The sequence below is a fragment of the Salmo salar genome, chromosome 19 (assembly GCF_965601325.2).
Source record: "Salmo salar chromosome 19, fSalSal1, whole genome shotgun sequence".
In the NCBI taxonomy this organism is placed as follows: Eukaryota; Metazoa; Chordata; class Actinopteri; order Salmoniformes; family Salmonidae; genus Salmo; species Salmo salar.
This window is the reverse complement of record NC_138309.1, coordinates 71,880,168-71,899,278: the sequence shown is the minus strand read 5'-3', so window position 1 is coordinate 71,899,278 and position 19,111 is coordinate 71,880,168. Positions and strand designations below refer to the sequence as shown.

General features: G+C 42.0%; 1 protein-coding gene across 1 annotated transcript in view; it reads left to right on the top strand.

The window, feature by feature from the left end:
• LOC106579442 (phospholipid phosphatase 4) overlaps positions 1-19,111 on the top strand; it is a 76,858-nt gene that overhangs the window by 16,626 nt on the left and 41,121 nt on the right. Inside the window, exon 3 of the mRNA XM_045701936.2 lies at positions 7,307-7,397. Within this exon, the coding sequence (XP_045557892.1) occupies positions 7,307-7,397 (91 nt within the window). The remainder of the gene's footprint in view (positions 1-7,306; positions 7,398-19,111) is intronic.

Here is a 19,111-nt window from a genome sequence, read left to right as displayed (position 1 = left end):
CCCAGAATGTGAAGGCAGACGTACTGACCCAGATGTATGACACAGAGGAGCGGCCCATGGATCACACCCCCATACTCCCGGCTTCTTGCCTGGTGGCACCGGTAGTGTCGGTTTTCTAAGTCCTGCCTTCTCCTCCCTTTGCCCGGTCTCCCTACGGCCCTACAGACTGTGGAGGCCCTGTTTACACATGTCTTCCGGCACTACGGGGTGCCTGAGGACATAATATCTGATCGAGGTCCCCAGTTCACGTCAAGGGTCTGGAGGGCATTCAAGGAACGTCTGGGGGTCTCGGTCAGCCTTAGCTCGGGTTTTCACCACAAGAGTAATGGGCAGGTGGAGAGAGTGAACCAGGATGTAGGTAGGTTTCTGCAGTCTTATTGCCAGGACCGGCCGGGGGAGTGGGCAACGTTCGTGCCCTGGGCAGAGATGGCCCAGAACTCGCTCCGTCACACCTCCACTAACCTCTCCCACTTCCAGTGCATACTGGGGTACCAGCCGGTTCTGATGCCTTGGCATCAGAGCCAGATTGAGGCTCCTGCGGTGGATGACTGGTTTAGGCACACTGAGGAGACATGGGACCTTCATGTGCACCTTCAGCGGGCCGTGGGGCACCAGGAAACCAGCGCAAATTGCCACTGCAGTGAGGCCCCGGTGTTCGCACCGGGGGACCGGGTCTGGCTCTCTTCCCGAAACCTGCCCCTCCGCCTGACCTGCCGGAAGCTGGGCCCGCGGTTTGTGGGGCCATTCAAAGTCCTGAGGAGACTGAACAAGGTTTGTTACAGGTTACAGCTTCCCCCCGATTACCGTATTAACCCCTCGTTCCATGTGTCTCTCCTCAGGCCGGTGGTGGCTGGTCCACTCCAGGAGTCTGAGGTGCGGGAGGTTCCTCCGCCCTCTCTGGACATCGAGGGGGCCCCGGCGTATGCAGTTCGATCCATACTGGATTCGAGGCGTCAGGCAAGGGGCCTTCAGTACCTCATGAAGTGGGAGGGGTATGGTCCGGAGGAGAGATGCTGGGTGCCGGTGGAGGACGTATTGGACCCTTCGATGCTGCGGGAGTTCCACCGTCCGGGTCATCCCTTTTTCTGCACCTGGGTCCAACCTTACCACGTCATACTTTCTGAAGGCACTGTACCCATTCATGTGCATTTTACATGTAGACCAGTAAATACAGATGCTGGGAGAAGAGAAGCAAGTAAAGGGAGTTAGTATTTTCAATGAATAAACAGACAGGAAACAAAACACGAACAGTGTCTGGACAAGGGACACATAATGACATTAACTTCTATGGGCTAGGTGGGACACAGCCAGTGAAATATCAGGGCGGAAAATTCAACACCAACAAAATGTCATAATTCAACTTTCTCAAACATACAACTATTTTACACCATTTTAAAGATACACTTCTCGTTAATCTAACCACATTGTCCGATTTCAAAAAGGCTTTACAGCGAAATCAAAACATTAGATTATGTTAGGAGAGTACATAGACAAAAATAATCACACAGCCATTTTCCAAGCAAGGACATGTGTCAATAAAACCCAAAACACAGCTTAATGAAGCACTAACCTTTGACGATCTTCATCAAATGACACTCCTAGGACATTATGTTATACAATACATGTATGTTTTGTTCGATAAAGTTAATATTTATATCCAAAAACAGCATTTTACATTGGCGCGTGATATTCAGAAAATGTATTCCCACCAAAATGCCCGGTGAATGTGGACATCAATTTACAAAAATACTCATCATAAACGTTGACAAAATACATACCAATTATTTTAAGAATTATAGATAGACAACTCCTTTATGCAACCACTGTGTCAGATTTTAAAATAGCTTTACAGAGAAAGTACATTATTCAATATTCTGAGTACATAGCTCAGCCATCACAGCGAGCTATTCAGACACCCGCCAAATTCGGGGCAACCTAAACTCAGAATTAGTATTAGAAATCTTGTATTACCTTTGCTGATCTTCGTCAGAATGCCCTCCCAGGATTGCTACTTCCACAAGAAATGTTGTTTTGTTCCAAATAATCCATATTTATGTCCAAATACCTCCGTTTTGTTCGTGCGTACAGATCACTTATCCAAAGGGCGCGAGCGTGGAACGAGAGACGAAAAGTCAAAATGTTCCATTACCGTACTTAGAAGCATGTCAAACACTGTTTAAAATCAATCTTTATGGTATTTTTAATGTAAAATTGCGATAATATTCCAACCGGACAATAGCATATTCATTCAAGAAGAAAAAGGAGGGGTGCACTCGCGGGACCGAGCATATCCAATCCCTTCGTTGCCAGGCAGACCACTCAGTAACTGAGCTCCTATACTCTGCCCAGTGACAGGAAAATGCTCAAACCACTTTCTGAAGGCTTTAGACAGCCAATGGAAGCCTTAGGAAGTGCAACGTCACCCCACAGACACTGGATCTTTGATAGAGAATCAAAAGAAAAACTACTATTCGCAGACTTTTCACTTCCTGCTTGGATTGTTTTCAGGTTTTTCCTGCCATATGAGTTCTGTTATACTCACAGACATCATTCCAACAGTTTTAGAAACTTCAGAGTGTTTTCTATCCAAATCTACTAATAATATGCATATTCTCGTTTCTGGGCCAGAGTACTAACTTGTTTAAATTGGGTACGTTTTTCATCCGGCCGTGAAAATACTGCCCCCTAGCCCAGAATGGTTAATGCTGACTCGGGAAAGAAACTGAGGAAGTGACAGATATAAGGGAGGTAATTAATAATGTGATGAGTATAGGTGAGTACAATGAAGCGCTGATGTGCGTAACGATGGTGACAGGTGTGCGTAATGATAAGCAGCCTGGCAACCTCAAGTTTCAGAGAGGGGGAGCAGGTAAACGTGACAGTATCCCCCCTCTACAGGCACCACCCGGTGTCACACCTGGGCGAGCCTGATGGGCGGCCGAGTCATCAGAGACGGCCGAGGCGCGGGAGCCTGGCTAGCCGGCTGAGGCTTGTGAGGCTCTCGAGCCAGCTGAGGTATGGGAGCCTTATGAGCCAGCTGAGAAATCCCCGGTTACTTCGGCAGCGGCACCTGGACCCGATGTCACCAATAAAACCAAAAAACTCCCTGATGCTTCAATTGTGCTGATGCGCGTAACGATGGTGACAGGTGTGCATAATGATCAGCAGGCTGGCGATCTCGAGCGCCAGAGAGGGGGAGCGGGAGCAGACGTGAGAAGACCTATCTATTTTACAGGAAGTAAGCTATTATCATCAATGTAATGACTCACATATAACGAAAGAGCCATAAGCTAAACTCAGCAAAAAAAGAAACGTCCTCTCACTGTCAACTGTGTTTATTTTCAGCAAACTTAACAGGTGTAAATATTTGCATGAACATAACAAGATTCAACAACTGAGACATAAACTGAAAAAGTTCCACAGATATGTGACCAACAGAAAAGGAATAATGTGTCCCTGAACAAATGGGGAGAGGGGGGGGGGGGTCAAAAGTAACAGTCAGTATCTGGTGTGGCCACCAGCTGCATTAAGTACTGCAGTTCATCACCTCCTCATGGACTGCACCAGATTTTCCAGATGTTACCCCACTCTTCCACCAAGGCACCTGCAAGTTCCTGGACATTTCTGGGGGGAATGGCCCTAGCCCTCAACCTCCAATCCAACAGGTCCCAGACATGCTCAATGGGATTGAGATCCGGGCTCTTCGCTGGCCATGGCAGAACACTGACATTCATGTCTTGCAGGAAATCACGCACCGAACGAGCAGTATGGCTGGTGGCATTGTCATGCTGGAGGGTCATGTCAGGATGAGCCTGCAGGAAGGGTACCACATTTACAGAGTACCTCATTAGAGAGGAGGATGTCTTCCCTGTAACGCACAGCATTGAGATTGCCTGCAATGACAACAAGCTCAGTCCGATGATGCTGTGACACTGCCCCAGACCATGACGGATCCTCCACCTCCAAATTGATCCCGCTCCAGAGTACGGGCCTTGATGTTTCGCTCATTCCTTCGATGATAAACGCGAATCTGACCATCACCCCTGGTGAGACAAAACCGCAACTCGTCAGTGAAGAGCACTTTTTGCCAGTCCTGTCTGGTCCAGCAAATGTGGGGTTTTGCCCATAGGCAACGTTGTTGCCGGTGATGTCTGGTGAGGACCTGCCTTACAACAGGCCTACAAGCCCTCTGTCCAGCCTCTCTTAGCCTATTGCGGATAGTCTGAGCCCTGATGGAGGGATTGTGTGTTCCAGGTGTAACTCTGGCAGTTGTTGTTGCCCCCCTGTACCTGTCCCGCAGGTGTGATGTTCGGCTGTGCAGGTGTTGTTACACGTGGTCTGCCACTACGAGGATGATAAGCTGTCCACCCTGTCTCCCTGTAGCGCTGTCTTAGGCGTCTCACAGTACGGACATTGCAATTTATTGCCTTGGCCACATCTGCAGTCCTCATGCCTCCTTGCAGCATGCCTAAGGCAGGTTCACGCAGATGATCTGGGACCCTGGGCATCTTTTGTTTGGTGTTTTTCAGAGTCAGTAGAAAGGCCTCATTATTGTCCTAAGTTTTCATAACTGTGACCTGAAATTGCCTAACGTCTGTAAGCTGTTAGTGTCTTAACGACCGTTCCACAGTGTATGTTCATTAATTGTTTATGGTTCATTGAACAAGCATGGGAAACAGTGTTTAAACCCTTTACAATGAAGATCTGTGAAGTTATTTGGATTTGTACTAATTATCATTGAAAGACGTTCCTGAAAAAGGATGTTTATTTTTTGCTGAGTTTATAATATATGAGTAATGGTAAAATACCATAATCCAATTGGTAGAATATTATATCATTGGAAATTCATGCTTAGTGTTTAATTTACAGTGTTATAATGTGTGTTACTGGTGATTTCTATCCTTTGGTGGGCAAATTTCACAATTTAATTTAGTAACTTAGTGCAATAAAACGTCAGTGAATGAAAGATTGCCTTCAGAGGGGTCAATATACAGTGTGTGCATTGCAAATGGAACCCTGTTCTTTATATAGTACATTATTTTTGATCAGAGCCCTATGGGCCCTGGTCAAAAATAGTGGCCCATATTAAGTGGATAGTGTGCCATTTGGGACGCAACCCGGTATCTCAGGGAAAGTGTTTGCATCTCTGATGACAGACACTAGCTCTCTCTAAGGTCATCCATCTGAGCATGTCCCTGAACTGAGGAAAATGTGTCTGGAAATTAAAATAGGCAGGATGGAAAATACAATTTTCTCCTCCATGATGTCATGAGCGCTAATATCTTTGGCATTTACCAGGATCTACAACTATAATAGTACAGAGCCTCAGGCTCACATCCTAAAATGCATGCACTCAGGCACACATACACACAGACACACACAAGTACGCTGTCACGCCTTCCACCAAGGGTTGTTCCTCTCCCTGTTCGGGCGGTGCTCGGCGGTCGGCGTCGCCAGCCTACTAGCCGTCACCGATCCATTTTCTTTTTCCGTTTGTTTTGTCTTTGGTTTTTTCACACCTGGTTTCATTTGCTTTAATTTCTGTGTGTATATTTTACCCCTGTTGCCTGCTTAGGTTTGTGAGGGATTATTTGTCTCAGGTTGCTCGTTGAGGTTGTGCCTCAGTTTATTTCACGTATATACTGATTGTGTATAAGTTTGAGGAGCGTTGTTTTTTCCTCCGTCCGTAAGTAACTGTATTCTCTTTTTGTTGTGGGCGTTGTTATTGGTATTGTACCTGTCTTTTTGTTGTGGACTTGCCTATTAAAAGACGCTCCTTGGACATCTCTGCTCTCCTGCGCTTGACTCCTTCACCTACCTCATAATCAAAACCAAACATACACAAGCACGGATGAATGCTTACACGCACATGCCTTATCTTTCTAGGAACTCTTATGGGAAATTAACAAAATTATTTTGATTTCAGTTACCAATTGCTCTTGGTAACTGAGGGTAACCTCTTAAGAAATGTCAAGTACTTTTTAATATTCTCTATCTCTCCCTGAAAATCTCTCCTTAATCACGATGACATCCTGAAATACTTTTCCAACGAACCCTCAAACGTTCGCATAGCAAGCAGCTGCTTATTGCTGTTCACCGATACACACTGAATAAGGTTAAAACCATAAAGGGAAGCCTTCTGTAAAAAGCAAGAAAGACTGTAATAAAAAACACTCTCAAATGCATTTTTAAATTGGCATTACAAAATTACACATTTGTGTTGACAAAGCAACAATACACACTCTCTGCTTCTCCCTCTATCACTTTTGTGCTGCACCCAGACAGGGCTGTGTCTATCCTGTACCTATTCCATAGTTATCCATCATCCCAGAATTTAAAGAGCCCTACTCAGTCTGTCCTCTCATAGACCTGCTATGATCTCCCTGGTGAGGTTATTATTGCCAGAGAGCGATAGTCATTTTGACAGAGATTGCTAAACTGATACGATGAATAAGAGTCGAAAGTCCAAGGATCTCTATCTCAAGGGAAATTAAATGCGCTGTGCACATCAATGTGCTACACATCTTAAGAATCAAATACAACCGTTGTTTTTGTATCCACAGCAGATCCTGAAGGATTATTGATTTGGGGCCGAAAGTAATTAAAACTTTTTGAGGCAGAAATAATTACCTGGGAGCTGCGATGGCCCAAGTCTCCTATGGAATGACAGCCACTGAACACCAAACAGAACTATCCCTTTAGTGCAGGAGACTCCAGAGCACAATAAAGATGTCACGCCTTGACCATAGAGAGCCCTTGTTTCTCTATGGTGTAGTAGGTCAGGGCGTGACTGGGGGGTATTCTAGTTTATTATTTCTATGTGGGGTTCTAGTTTATTATTTCTATGTTGGTGATTTGTATGATTCCCAAATAGAGGCAGCTGGGAATCGTTGTCTCTAATTGGGGATCATATTTAGGTAGCATTTTTCCCACCTGTGTTTGTGAGATATTATTTTGTTTTTGTGAAGGTGCCTGTTTGCATTTCACTGTCTTCCGGTTTCGTTTGATTCATTTATTGTTTTTGTATTTCGCTAAAGTTTCACATTATAATAAAGATGTGGAACGCTACTCACGCTGCGCCTTGGTCCAATCATTACGATGATCGTGACAAAAGAACCTTGTTGGTGGCAGCTCATTTAGCAATATTTGGATTAAAACTCTTCGTTGTAGATGTCACACTGCACACTCCCAGTGGAAAGAAAATGCTTTAGGGGACCTCTTTGTGAAATGATTAAGAGTTTCTGTAATTGACAGCAATGTGTGTTGTATGTGTCTAGATTGTTTTTTCTTATTGTTTTCCTCACAGGCGATTTCATTTCTCACTCCGTTGGCTGTGATATTTGTGGTGAAGATCATTCAGCGGACAGATAAGACAGAAATCAAGGAGGCGTGTCTAGGTATGTATTGTATGGACCCTTACTTTGACTCATCCTTTTATTGTCATCATCAGTGCATGAATTGAGGGGTTCTGTCAGGGTATGCCCTACCTCTTGTTAAAGAAAAGTGCAAAAGCATACCTCTTGTTACCTTAAGATTTTGAAGGAGCAAATATGTATCTTGATTATATAAAGCAATCTATAATGACTTAACTCTGCGATGCTAACGCCTCACCAATATCCAATGGTATAGAGTGGCGCGAATTACAAATACCTCAAAAATGCAAAAACTTCAATTTCTCAAACATATGACTATTTTACACCATTTTAAAAGACAAGACTCTCCTTTATCTAACCACATTGTCTGATTTCAAAAAGGCTTTACAACGAAAGCAAAACATTAGATTATGTCAGGAGAGTACCCTCCCAAAAATAATCTCACAGCCATTTTCAAAGCAAGCATATATGTCACTAAAACCAAAACCACAGCTAAATGTAGCACTAACCTTTGATCTTCATCAGATGACACTCCTAGGACAATATGTTATACAATACATGCATGTTTTGTTCAATCAAGTTCATATTTATATAAAAAAACAGCTTTTTACATTAGCATGTGATGTTCAGAACTAGCATACCCACCGCAAACTTCCGGTGAATTTACTAAATTACTCACGATAAACGTTGACAAAAAACATAACAATTATTTTAAGAATTATAGATACAGAACTCCGTTATGCAATCGCGGTGTCAGATTTTAAAATAGCTTTTCGGTGAAAGCACATTTTGCAATATTCTGAGTAGATAGCCGGGCCATCACGGCTAGCTAATTTGACACCCACCAAGTTTGGCACTCACCAAACTCAGATTTACTATAACAAAAATTGGATTACCTTTGCTGTTCTTTGTCAGAATGCACTCCCAGGACTTCTACTTCAACAACAAATGTTGTTTTGGTTCGAAATAATCCATAGTTGTATCCAAATAGCTCCGTTTTGTTCGTGTGTTCAAGTCACTATCCGAAGGGTGACGCGCCGGCGCATTTCGTGACAAAAAAAATCAAAATATTCCATTACCGTACTTCGAAGCATGTCAAATGCTGTTTAAAATACATTTTTATGCGATTTATCTCGTAAAATAGCGATAATATTCCGACCGGGCGACGTTGTATTCGTTCAAACACTGAAAGTAAAACATGGAGTCGTCTCGTGCATGCGCGCTCCAGTGTCATTGTTCTCAGAAGGACCACTCACAAAAACCCCTGCTGTTTTTCGCCCAGAGACTGGAGAGCTCTCATTCCACTTTCTGGCGCCTTCCTAGAGCCAATGGAAGCCTTAGAAAGTGTCACGTTACAGCAGAGATGCTGTATTTTTGATAGAGATGTCCTAGTAGGAGAACAAATTGTCAGACAGGGTACTTCCTATATAGAATCTTCTCAGGTTTTGGCCTGCCATATGAGTTCTGTTATACTCACAGACACCATTCAAACAGTTTTAGAAACTTTAGAGTGTTTTCTATCCACATCTACTAATTATATGCATATTCTAGTTTCTGGGCAGGAGTAGTAACCAGATTATATCGGGTACCTTTTTTATCCGGCCGTGAAAATACTGCCCCCTATCCCTAACAGGTTGAAACAAGTGCAAATTTCACAAGAAAGACATGATTCTGATGCACATGAGGATATTGTTCGCCTTTATGACATTCAGTGGCTGAGCTACAACATTCTCTAGTCAAGGAGTCAAAAAAAGACTGCTTGGGAAGTAGCTCAGCTGCTGAATGTCAATGATTTTCTGACATATGTAAATTCATCATTAATGGGTCAAATACATTTCAACATTATAACATACAGTATTTGTTAGCGAATAAACATTTATGGAAATATTCTCCTTTATTTTCCCTATTAATATTATCATGAAAAAGCCTGAACAAAATATGCCATGCGTCAAGTTACACTATGTAGAATTGCAAGAAATACGCTTCAAAACAAACCAAAATATCCTCAATAAACAATAATTAAAATAGGCTCAAGTGCAGTCTCCTGTCAGCATTTTTAGCTCCAACTATGACTAACTCACATTTACCACACATCTGTTTAATTTATTTGGTCTTTCACAATAGCTAATGTAAGTCAGTAGAACAATTCATATTCCTTAAAACAGGCTAAACTATAGGGTAATTAGCGTGCTTGTGTCAGCGAGCTGTTTTTCTCCATACTTTGTACATTATTCCACTTTTTCTCAGTTTTGCCCGTGCAACTATTTATTTGAAGTCTGAAATACATAGTTGTGCATTTGAAAATACATTTACTGAAGATATGCATTTTTGCAGGCATTTTCATGTAAGCTATATTATCTGGTGACAAAGTTATTACTAATAGCATAATGTGTTTTAACCTACCCAAATATGAGCAATCTTTTTGTCAGGTAAATATTTATTTGTGATCACATTCCACCATCTGACGTAACGGTATGCTACTTTTAGGCTTTACATTATTAGTTTGGTATTTTTTCATGGTTCAAGGCCAATTTTGAATAAAGAGCCACGGGCTCTTTTAGGTGAAAGGAGCCACATTAGCAGGTCAGATTAAATTGTCATGTGAGGCATACAGCATGTTTTATGCTAAGACAATAAACTGACCAGCTAAATTAAGACCGAGGTGAATAAATAAAGTAATACAATTTACAGCCATCTTTATTTGTGCTCATTACACAACAGGTACAGTTCTAGTGTGACATACAGTGGCGTGCGAAAGCATTTACCCCCTTGGCATTTTTCATATTTTGTTGCCTTACAGCCTGAAATTAAAATAGATTTTTGGGGGGCTTGTATCATTTGATTTACACAACATGCCTTCCACTTTGAAGATGCAAAATATTTTTATTGTGAAACAAACAAGAAATAAGACAAAAAAACGGAGAACTTGAGCATTCACCCCCCCAAATGTAATACTTTGTAGAGCTACCTTTTGCAGAAATTACAGCTGCAAGTCTCTTGGGGTATGTCTCTATAAGCTTGGCACATCTAGTCACTGGGATTTTTGCCCATTCTTCAAGGCAAAACTGCTCCAGCTCCTTCAAGTTGGATGGGTTCCGCTGGTGTACAGCAATCTTTAAGTCATACCACAGATTCTCAATTGGATTGAGGTCTGGGCTTTGACAAGGCCATTCCAAGACATTTAAATGTTTCCCCTTAAACCACTCGGGTGTTGCTTTTGCAGTATGCTTAGGGTCATTGTCCTGCTGGAAGGTGAACCTCCGTCCCAGTCTCAAATCTCTGGAAGACTGAAACAAGAATTTCCCTGTATTTAGCACCATCCATCATTCATTCAATTCTGAACAATTTCCCAGTCCCTGCCAATGAAAAACATCCCCACAGCATGATGCTGCCACCACCATGCTTCACTGTGGGGATGGTGTTCTCGGGTGATGAGAGGTGTTGGGTTTGTGCCAGACATTTTCCTTGATGGCTAAAAAGCTACATTTTTGTCTCATCTGACCAGAGTACCTTCTTCCTAATGTTTGGGTAGTTTCCCAAATGCCTTTTGGCAAACACCAAACGTGTTTGCTTATTCTTTTCTTTAAGCAATGGCTTTTTTTTGGCCACTCTTCCATAAAGCCCAGCTATGTGGATTGTATGGCTTTAAGTGGTTCAATGGAAAGATACTCCAATCTCCCCTGTGGAGCTTTGAAGCTCCTTCAGGGTTATCTTTGGTCTCTTTGATGCCTCTCTGATTAATGCCTTCCTTGCCTGGTCCATTTTGGTGGGTGGCCCTCTCTTGGCAGGTTTGTTGTGGTGCCATATTCTTTCCATTTTTTAATAATGGATTTAACGGTGCTCCTGTGGGATGTTCAAAGTTTCAAATATTTTTTATAACCCAACCCTGATCTGTACTTCTCCACAACTATGTCCCTGACCTGTTTGGAGAGCTCCTTGGTCTTCATGTTACCGCTTGCTTGGTGGTGCCCCTTGCTTAGTGGTTTTGCAGACTCTGGGGCATTTCAGAACAGGTGTATATATACTGAGATCATGTGACAGATCATGTGACACTTAGATTGCACACAGGTGGACTTTATTTCACTAATTATTTGACTTCTGAAGGTAATTGGTTGCACCAGATCGTATTTAGGGGCTTCATAGCAAAGCGGGTGAATACATATGCACGCAACACTATTCCGTCTTTTTTTATTTTTTGAAGTAAGTCATTTTTTTCATTTCACTTCACCAATTTGCACTGTTTTGTGTATGTCCATTACATGAAATCCAAATAAAAATCTATTTCAATTACAGGTTCTAATGCAACAAAATAGGAAAAACACCAAGGGGGATGAATACTTTTGCAAGGCACTGTAACCATTGCCATAGGCAAGAACACAGTCTAGACCAGGTATGACGGTTGCATAATGAGTTTCTGATACCATCAAGGAAAACTTTGTGAACACTATTGTAAACTGATATGTTTTATTATTACTGTGTTGGCTTCAGCAACACACTATTACTGTATTTAAGAACCAATATTTATGATTTGATATGATATTGTTTGATATAAATATGAGTTAGGTACCGTAATTTCCGGACTATTAAGCGCACCTGAATATAAGCCGCACCCACTGAATTTAAAAAATATATATTATTTTGAACATAAATAAGCCGCACATGTCTATAAGCCGCAGGTGCCTACCGGTACATTGAAACAAATTAACTTTACACGGGCTTTAACAAAAATAAATAGGCTTTAATGAAACACAGCTTGTAACAAAAATAAATAGGTTTTAACAAACCCACGGCTTGTAACAAAAATGAATAGGCATTAACAAAACACGGCTTGTAACAAAAATAAATAGGCTTTAACGAAACACGGCTTGTAACAAAAAATAAAACATTTGCAGTAAACAGTAGCCTACCAAGAAAGTCATTGGTCACCATCTTCCTTCTCCTGTGCACTGAAACCATCTACTTCGGTGTCGGAGTTGAATAGCCTCAGAATTGCTTCATCCGATATTGGATCGTTTTCATTGTGGCTCTCGTCACTTTCATCCGGAGGCAAATCCCCCGCTGAGCCCTCTTCAACATGCAGCAGTCCAGCCTTTCGAAACCCGTTGATGATAGTGGATTTTTTGACAATGCTCCACGCTGTCAGGACCCACTGGCAGACTTGACCATAAGTTGCTCTTCGCATGCGGCCCGTTTTAGTGAAGGATTTCTCCCCACTTGTCATCCAAGCCTCCCGCTGACCACAGAGCGCCACCTTAAATGCACGATTTACACTGATGTCGAGTGGCTGCAAATACTTTGTTGTACCCCCAGGAATCAGGGTGACAAAATGGCTCCCGTAATCAGAATGATGGGAAGTTTGAGAGCGCTCGATTTAATCTAAACAGTGAACAAAAAAGATGTTTGACCTTAACCCGTTCGGCAATTTCATTGGTCTAATGAAAGCTTCATGCCGCCAAAAAACTGAACACGTCACAGAATGTGTTTTTTTGGAGAAAAAAATGTGAAAGCGGGAAAAATCCATATATTAGCCACGTCATTGTTTAAGCCACAACGTTCAAAGTGTGGGGAAAAAAGTTGCGGCTTATAGTCCGGAAATTACGGTATATCACAATATCGTGATCTACCTCCAACCTACCTCTTAGCATACACTACACAAGACTGTTCCTGCATGCACAATACCCTTTCACATACCTTCTCACAGTCTCTCAACTAAGCCTAATGTGCTGACCAATCCGCCCATGTTGCACGCATCTGTGTAGCCGGGCACATGCTGCAAGTCCAGCCTCTCCCATCTACTCATTGGTTTTAGGAGCATACTAACCCACGTGGATGATTGAAAGATTAATGAGGTCCACATTTATTCAAAGTTGGTTGCCAAATGCCATATAAAATCCACAGAAGAAGAAGAATGAATGAGACACGATTAATCAAAGAAGACCAACTATAAACAATGTTTCCCCTTATGTCTATGTATTAATTGTTGGAATAGAGAAAACACAATTTTGTGTAACTCAAAATGGGTCAAAATTCTACAAAGATCCAGCAAAAGAAAGGACCGTACGTATTTCAGGTAAAATAACAACCCAATGTTTATCTCAAAGGAAAAATTATCTAGCAACAACAAGCTAGCTAAATGTTAATGAATGTTTCATACGTGTTTTGACCTGTACACAAATTAATATAGTTGGTTCACAGTTGGTTTTGGTATTTTAACCTGCGTGTCATAAACGGGTCTGGTGGGGATAGACAAAATCAACATGCGCACATACTGCGGCAGTTTGGTCAGCATGTAATGATGGGCAATAAATGGTGGATGGGTGTTGTGGATTATCATGTAAATACCAAGTTCACTATCAAAGTGGCAAAGTGCTTATCCAAGATAGCTGCTAAGTCACCTGACAAGTTAGGGGGACAGCAGCTGACCATATTAAGATGGGCACCACACCAAATTATTTGTTGTATGGCAGATTGAAGGGAGTTATTTTTCTGATTGATGTTGTTGCTACTGTATGTACTTTGAATTGTTCTATAGGTTCTTATTAGATGTTTGAACCTTATTTTTTACGCTTTACTGCCCTATTGTTTGCCTACTGCTACTTAGCCTTTAGAATGTTCATATTGTCCATTTCAGTTCTTACTGCCATTTCAGCACAAATAGTTATAGCACTTTTGGGTACTTTGGAACTGCAGCAAGTTCCATACCCTGCTCCAGAGTACCTAGCTTCCCCGAAACACATTCCATACCCAGCTCTTCAGTCAAAGTACACATCTTACTCACAGCAAATTCCAGAGCTATTCTACCAGGCTTACCCACAGCAAGTTCAGCATCCAGTTGCAAAAGGGTATCTGCAGCCATCTCCCTCCTGAAGTGTAGCTCAGCAGATGGGTCCAGCCTTCAATGTAAGTCACCCTCAGCCACCTTAGCAGATTTCAGCACTGACAGTGAGAAGGATTTTGCTAATCTTAAACTGCCACTGGACAATCTCCTTGACTCACATCCACAGCTGATTTGAGAAATACAAGTGGGTCTTTCTATAAGTAATGGGGCAAATGTGTGATATTGGGCTAAACATTTCAAAATGGTTTGAAACAAATCAAAAATATTTGTATGCAGTTTCACATGTGTGTGTGTGTGTGTGTGTGTGTGTGTGTGTGTGTGTGTGTGTGTGTGTATACACATGTGTATGCAAATTGTCCAATAACTCCACCTATACAACAACTGTCACAACGTCCAACGTCCACAGGTGGCGCCTCTCCCCGTTCGGGCGGCGGTCGTCGTCGCCGGCTACTAGCTGCCACCGATTTCCTTTTCTGTTTCGTTTGGTAATGTCTGGTTAGGGTAGCACCTGTTTTGTGTTTAGTAATTAGTGGGGTATTTAGTCTGTATGTTTTGTGTTTGGGGTTGTGCGGGATTGTTTCGTGTCTGGTGTTGTAGGTTGGGGGATTCTTTTTTTCTTGTCTTGAAGAATACGGTACGCGTTTTGGCATTAGGGTTGCTGGGCTGCGTCCCGCTACATTCCTAGACTGTGTTGTCTTGCTTTGGAATAATTTTTACCCTGCCTTGTCAGTTCGGTTCTTTGGACTTGCATTCTTCATTAAACGTGTTTCACGTACCTAAGTCTCCTGCGCCTGACTTCACCCCTCCTGCAGAACTACTGTTGACAACAACATCGGATTATACTTACCGAAAGCAGGGTTCATATAGAAATTGGCAAGTCAAATTCAAGTTTCAGGGACTTTTTCTAAGTACTTAATTGTCATTTAAGGACCTACATGTTGAACAATAGTATAATATTGCCTAAAATAGAATATAGAAACTATTAAATTCTAAAATATGTGACAATAATGTGAACTTGCCTGCATTGAATGCATTGAATGAGTGCATGCCAATTATTCTGTAACCTATGTGGCCGGCGCAGACACACAACATCCATGAATAGCTGCATTAATTTTGTATACATTTTTTATTTCACCTTTATTTAACCAGGTAGGCCAGTTGAGAACACGTTCTCATTTACAACTGCGACCTGGCCAAGATAAAGCAAAGCAGTGCAACAAAATCAAACACAGAGTTAAACATAAACAAAAGTACAGTCAATAACACAATAGAAAAAAATCTATGTACAGTGTGTGCAAATGTAGAAGAGTAGGGAGGTAGGCAATAAATAGGCCATTGAGGCGAAATAATTACAATTTAGCATTAACACTGGAGTGATGGATGTGCAGATGATTTACATTTACATTTAAGTCATTTAGCAGACGCTCTTATCCAGAGCGACTTACAAATTGGTGCATTCACCTTATAATATCCAGTGGAACAACCACTTTACAATAGTGCATCTAAATCAATGATGATGTGAAATTAGAGATACTGGGGTGCAAAAGAGCAGGACGGTAAGTAATAATATGGGGGTGAGGTAGTTGGGTGTGCTATTTACAGATTGGCTATGCACAGGTGCAGTGATCTGTGAGCTGCTCTGACAGCTGGAGCTTAAAGCTAGTGAGGGAGATGTGAGTCTCCAGCTTCAGTGATTTTTGCAGTTCGTTCCAGTCATTGTCAGCAGAGAACTGGAAGGAAAGGCAACCAAAGAAGGAATTGGCTTTGGGGGTGACCAGTGAGATATACCTGCTGGAGTGTGTGCTACGAGTGAGTGCTGCTATGGTGACCAGTGAGCTGAGATAAGGCGGGGCTTTACCTAGCAGAGACTTGTAGATAACCTGTAGCCAGTGGGTTTGGCGACGAGTATGAAGCGAATGCCAACCAACAAGAGCGTACAGGTCGCAGTGGTGGGTAGTGTATGGGGCATTGGTGAAAAAAACGGATGGCACTGTGATAGACTGCATCCAATTTGTTGAGTGTTGGAGGCTATTTTATAGATGACATCGCCAAAGTGGAGGATCGGTAGGATGGTCAGTTTTACGAGGGTATGTTTGGCAGCATGATTGAAGGATGCTTTGTTGCGATATAGGAAGCCGATTCTAGATTTAATTTTGGATTGGAGATGGTTAATGTGAGTCTGGAAGGAGAGTTTACAGTCTAACCAGACACCTAGGTATTTTTAGTTGTCCAACTGTGGCTCAGTTGGTAGAGCATGGTGTTTGCAATGCCAGTGTGGTGTGTGCAGCACCAGGGTTGTGGGTTTGATTCCCACGGGAGGCCAGTACAAAAAAAATCTGGATAAGAGCGTCTGCTAAATGACTAAAATGTATGTAAAATGTATTCTAAGTCAGAGCCGTCCAGAGTAGGGTGGGCAGGTGCGGGCAGTGATTGATTGAATAGCATGCATTTACTTGACCACTGTACATGTGATATGTTTGGAAAATTCAAGCCCACCCCAAGAGCTGTTGTTGCTACAACAACTCTGCATTTCCCATCTCCATTGAAGGCAGACACCTCTGCTTTTGTACTGTGTGATTGTCTTGCTATGGTACATTCAAATCAGTTGGGTTTTAAACCTTATGGGCGTAGTCTCTGTCAACTAGTGTAGGCTGGTGACTTGAACCATTTAGGAGGATGGGAGACCCACGGTATAGGCGCGGAACGCACAGAGACATCAAAGTGTGTTTCAAAATACGTCAGAGTAATTATTTTAACCTAAAGCATTTAATAAAGACATTTATAGTACAATATTATGGGAATGAGAGGGCTACTTACAGTTTTGGGAAGGGATCACAGCTGTGATTGAATGAGGGTATGAGGCATGAGTGCAGGACAGGATTTGACTGGGAAGACAAAAAACAATAACACAACACACTACAGAGTTAGACAAAAGAGCTAAGAATGAGTTAGTCCAAGTAAGGAGTAAAATCATTAACCTCTTGGCGTTCCCCTAGGATAGGGGGCGCTAAAGTGATTTTTGAAAAACATTCGTGCCCATTTTAAACGGCCTCCTACTCAAACTCAGAAGCTAGGATATGCATATAATTAATACTTGTGGATAGAAAACACCCTAAAGTTTCTAAAACTGTTTGAATGGTGTCTGTGAGTATAACAAAACTCATATGGCAGTCAAAACCCCGAGACAGATCGAAACAGGAAGTGGAATTCTGAATTGCGAACTCAACTTCATCACGTTGCCTATTAATCACACCGTGAGCTATGGTTCATTGAGCACTTCCTATTGCTTCCACTAGATGTCCCCAGTCTTCACAAATTGGTTTGAACCTTCTACTGTTAAAATTGAATGAATGAGACGCTGTGGAACGTGGTCACACGGAGAGGGCCATCACCATTATGACGCTGGCGCCCCTGGTTACCCTCCCCTTTCGAAACGTTTTGAAACACAATGCAATCGTCCCCCTCGAATCTTATTCGCTCTCTTGTTGAAAAACGTCCTGAAGATTTATGTTATACAACGTTTGACATGTTTGAACGAACCTAAATGGGGAAAAAATGCATTTTCTCGAAATGGCTGTCCCGTGGCCAACGAAGCATTTGGATCAGCCTTCAGACGCGCTAACAAGCTCTTGGAACATAAAGGAGTCATTTTTTCGAACGAAAATACATTTGTTGTGGACCTGGGATTCCTGGAAGTGCTTTCTGATGAAGACAACCAAAGGTAAGGGATTATTGACAATAGTATACAAGACTAGATGTGATATGCGATTGTTCCAAGATGGCTAGCCTATTGCTATTGCTAGCCTATTGTTCTGAGTATCGCATCCCCTTTTATCGCAAAGTGTGATTACCCAGTAAAGTTCTTTTTAAATCTGGCATTACAGGTGCTTTCAAGAGATATTCATCTATAAATCTTAGAATGACAATATTACATTTTAAAAATGTTTTCGAATAGTAATTTAGTAAATTGTAGCTCTGTTTCATCGGATGCATTTGAGGGAAAATAGTTAGTCAACGTTACGCACCGATGTAAAATGCTGTTTTTATATATAAATATGAACTTTATTGAACAAAATAATGCATGTATTGTGTAACATGATGTCCTAGGTGTGTCATCTGATGAAGATTGTCAAAGGTTAGTGCTGCATTTAGCTCTTTTTTGGTTATTTGTGATGCATGTGGTTGGTCGGAAAATGGCTATGTGGCTACTTTTACGATATACTCCTCTAACATAATCTAATGTTTTGCTTTTGCTGTAAAGCCTTTTTGAAATCGGACAACGTGGTTCGATTCATGAGAGGTGTATCTATAAAACGATATAATTTGAATTATTATATATATATTTCTTTATTATTAAATGTTGTTATGCTAATGGCGATATGATTTTTCGCTGGATGTCCGCACAGGGGTTAATGTGTAATAATGTGTTTGTGAATGTGATTGACTCTACAAACAGTAATGAGAGAAAATTGATAGGGGTACTCACAGTGCTTGGAGAGGAAACATTCAATGTGACAGTAGATGAGCGGACACATGAGACGTGGCTTCAGTTCATGTCAGGAGAGAGTTGACAATGGGAGGGGAGTGGTCATCACTTCTTACCTTCTTAAATCAGGGAACAGGAGGGGACTTAGCTGGCCCTGCCAGACTCCCTCTACCTACCCAAGGACGTCGGAGTACAAAAATCAGTTAACCACCTAACTGAGGAACTCGTCATACCCTAGATGCAGTCACACCCCTAAAAACAAAAAAACATTTGTCATAAGAAACTGGTTCCCTGGTATACGGAATACCCGAGCCTAAAGCAAGCTTCCAGAAAATTGGAACGGATATGGCGCTCCACCAAACTGGAAGTCTTCCAGCTAGCTTGGAAAGACAGTACCGTGCAATATCGAAGAGC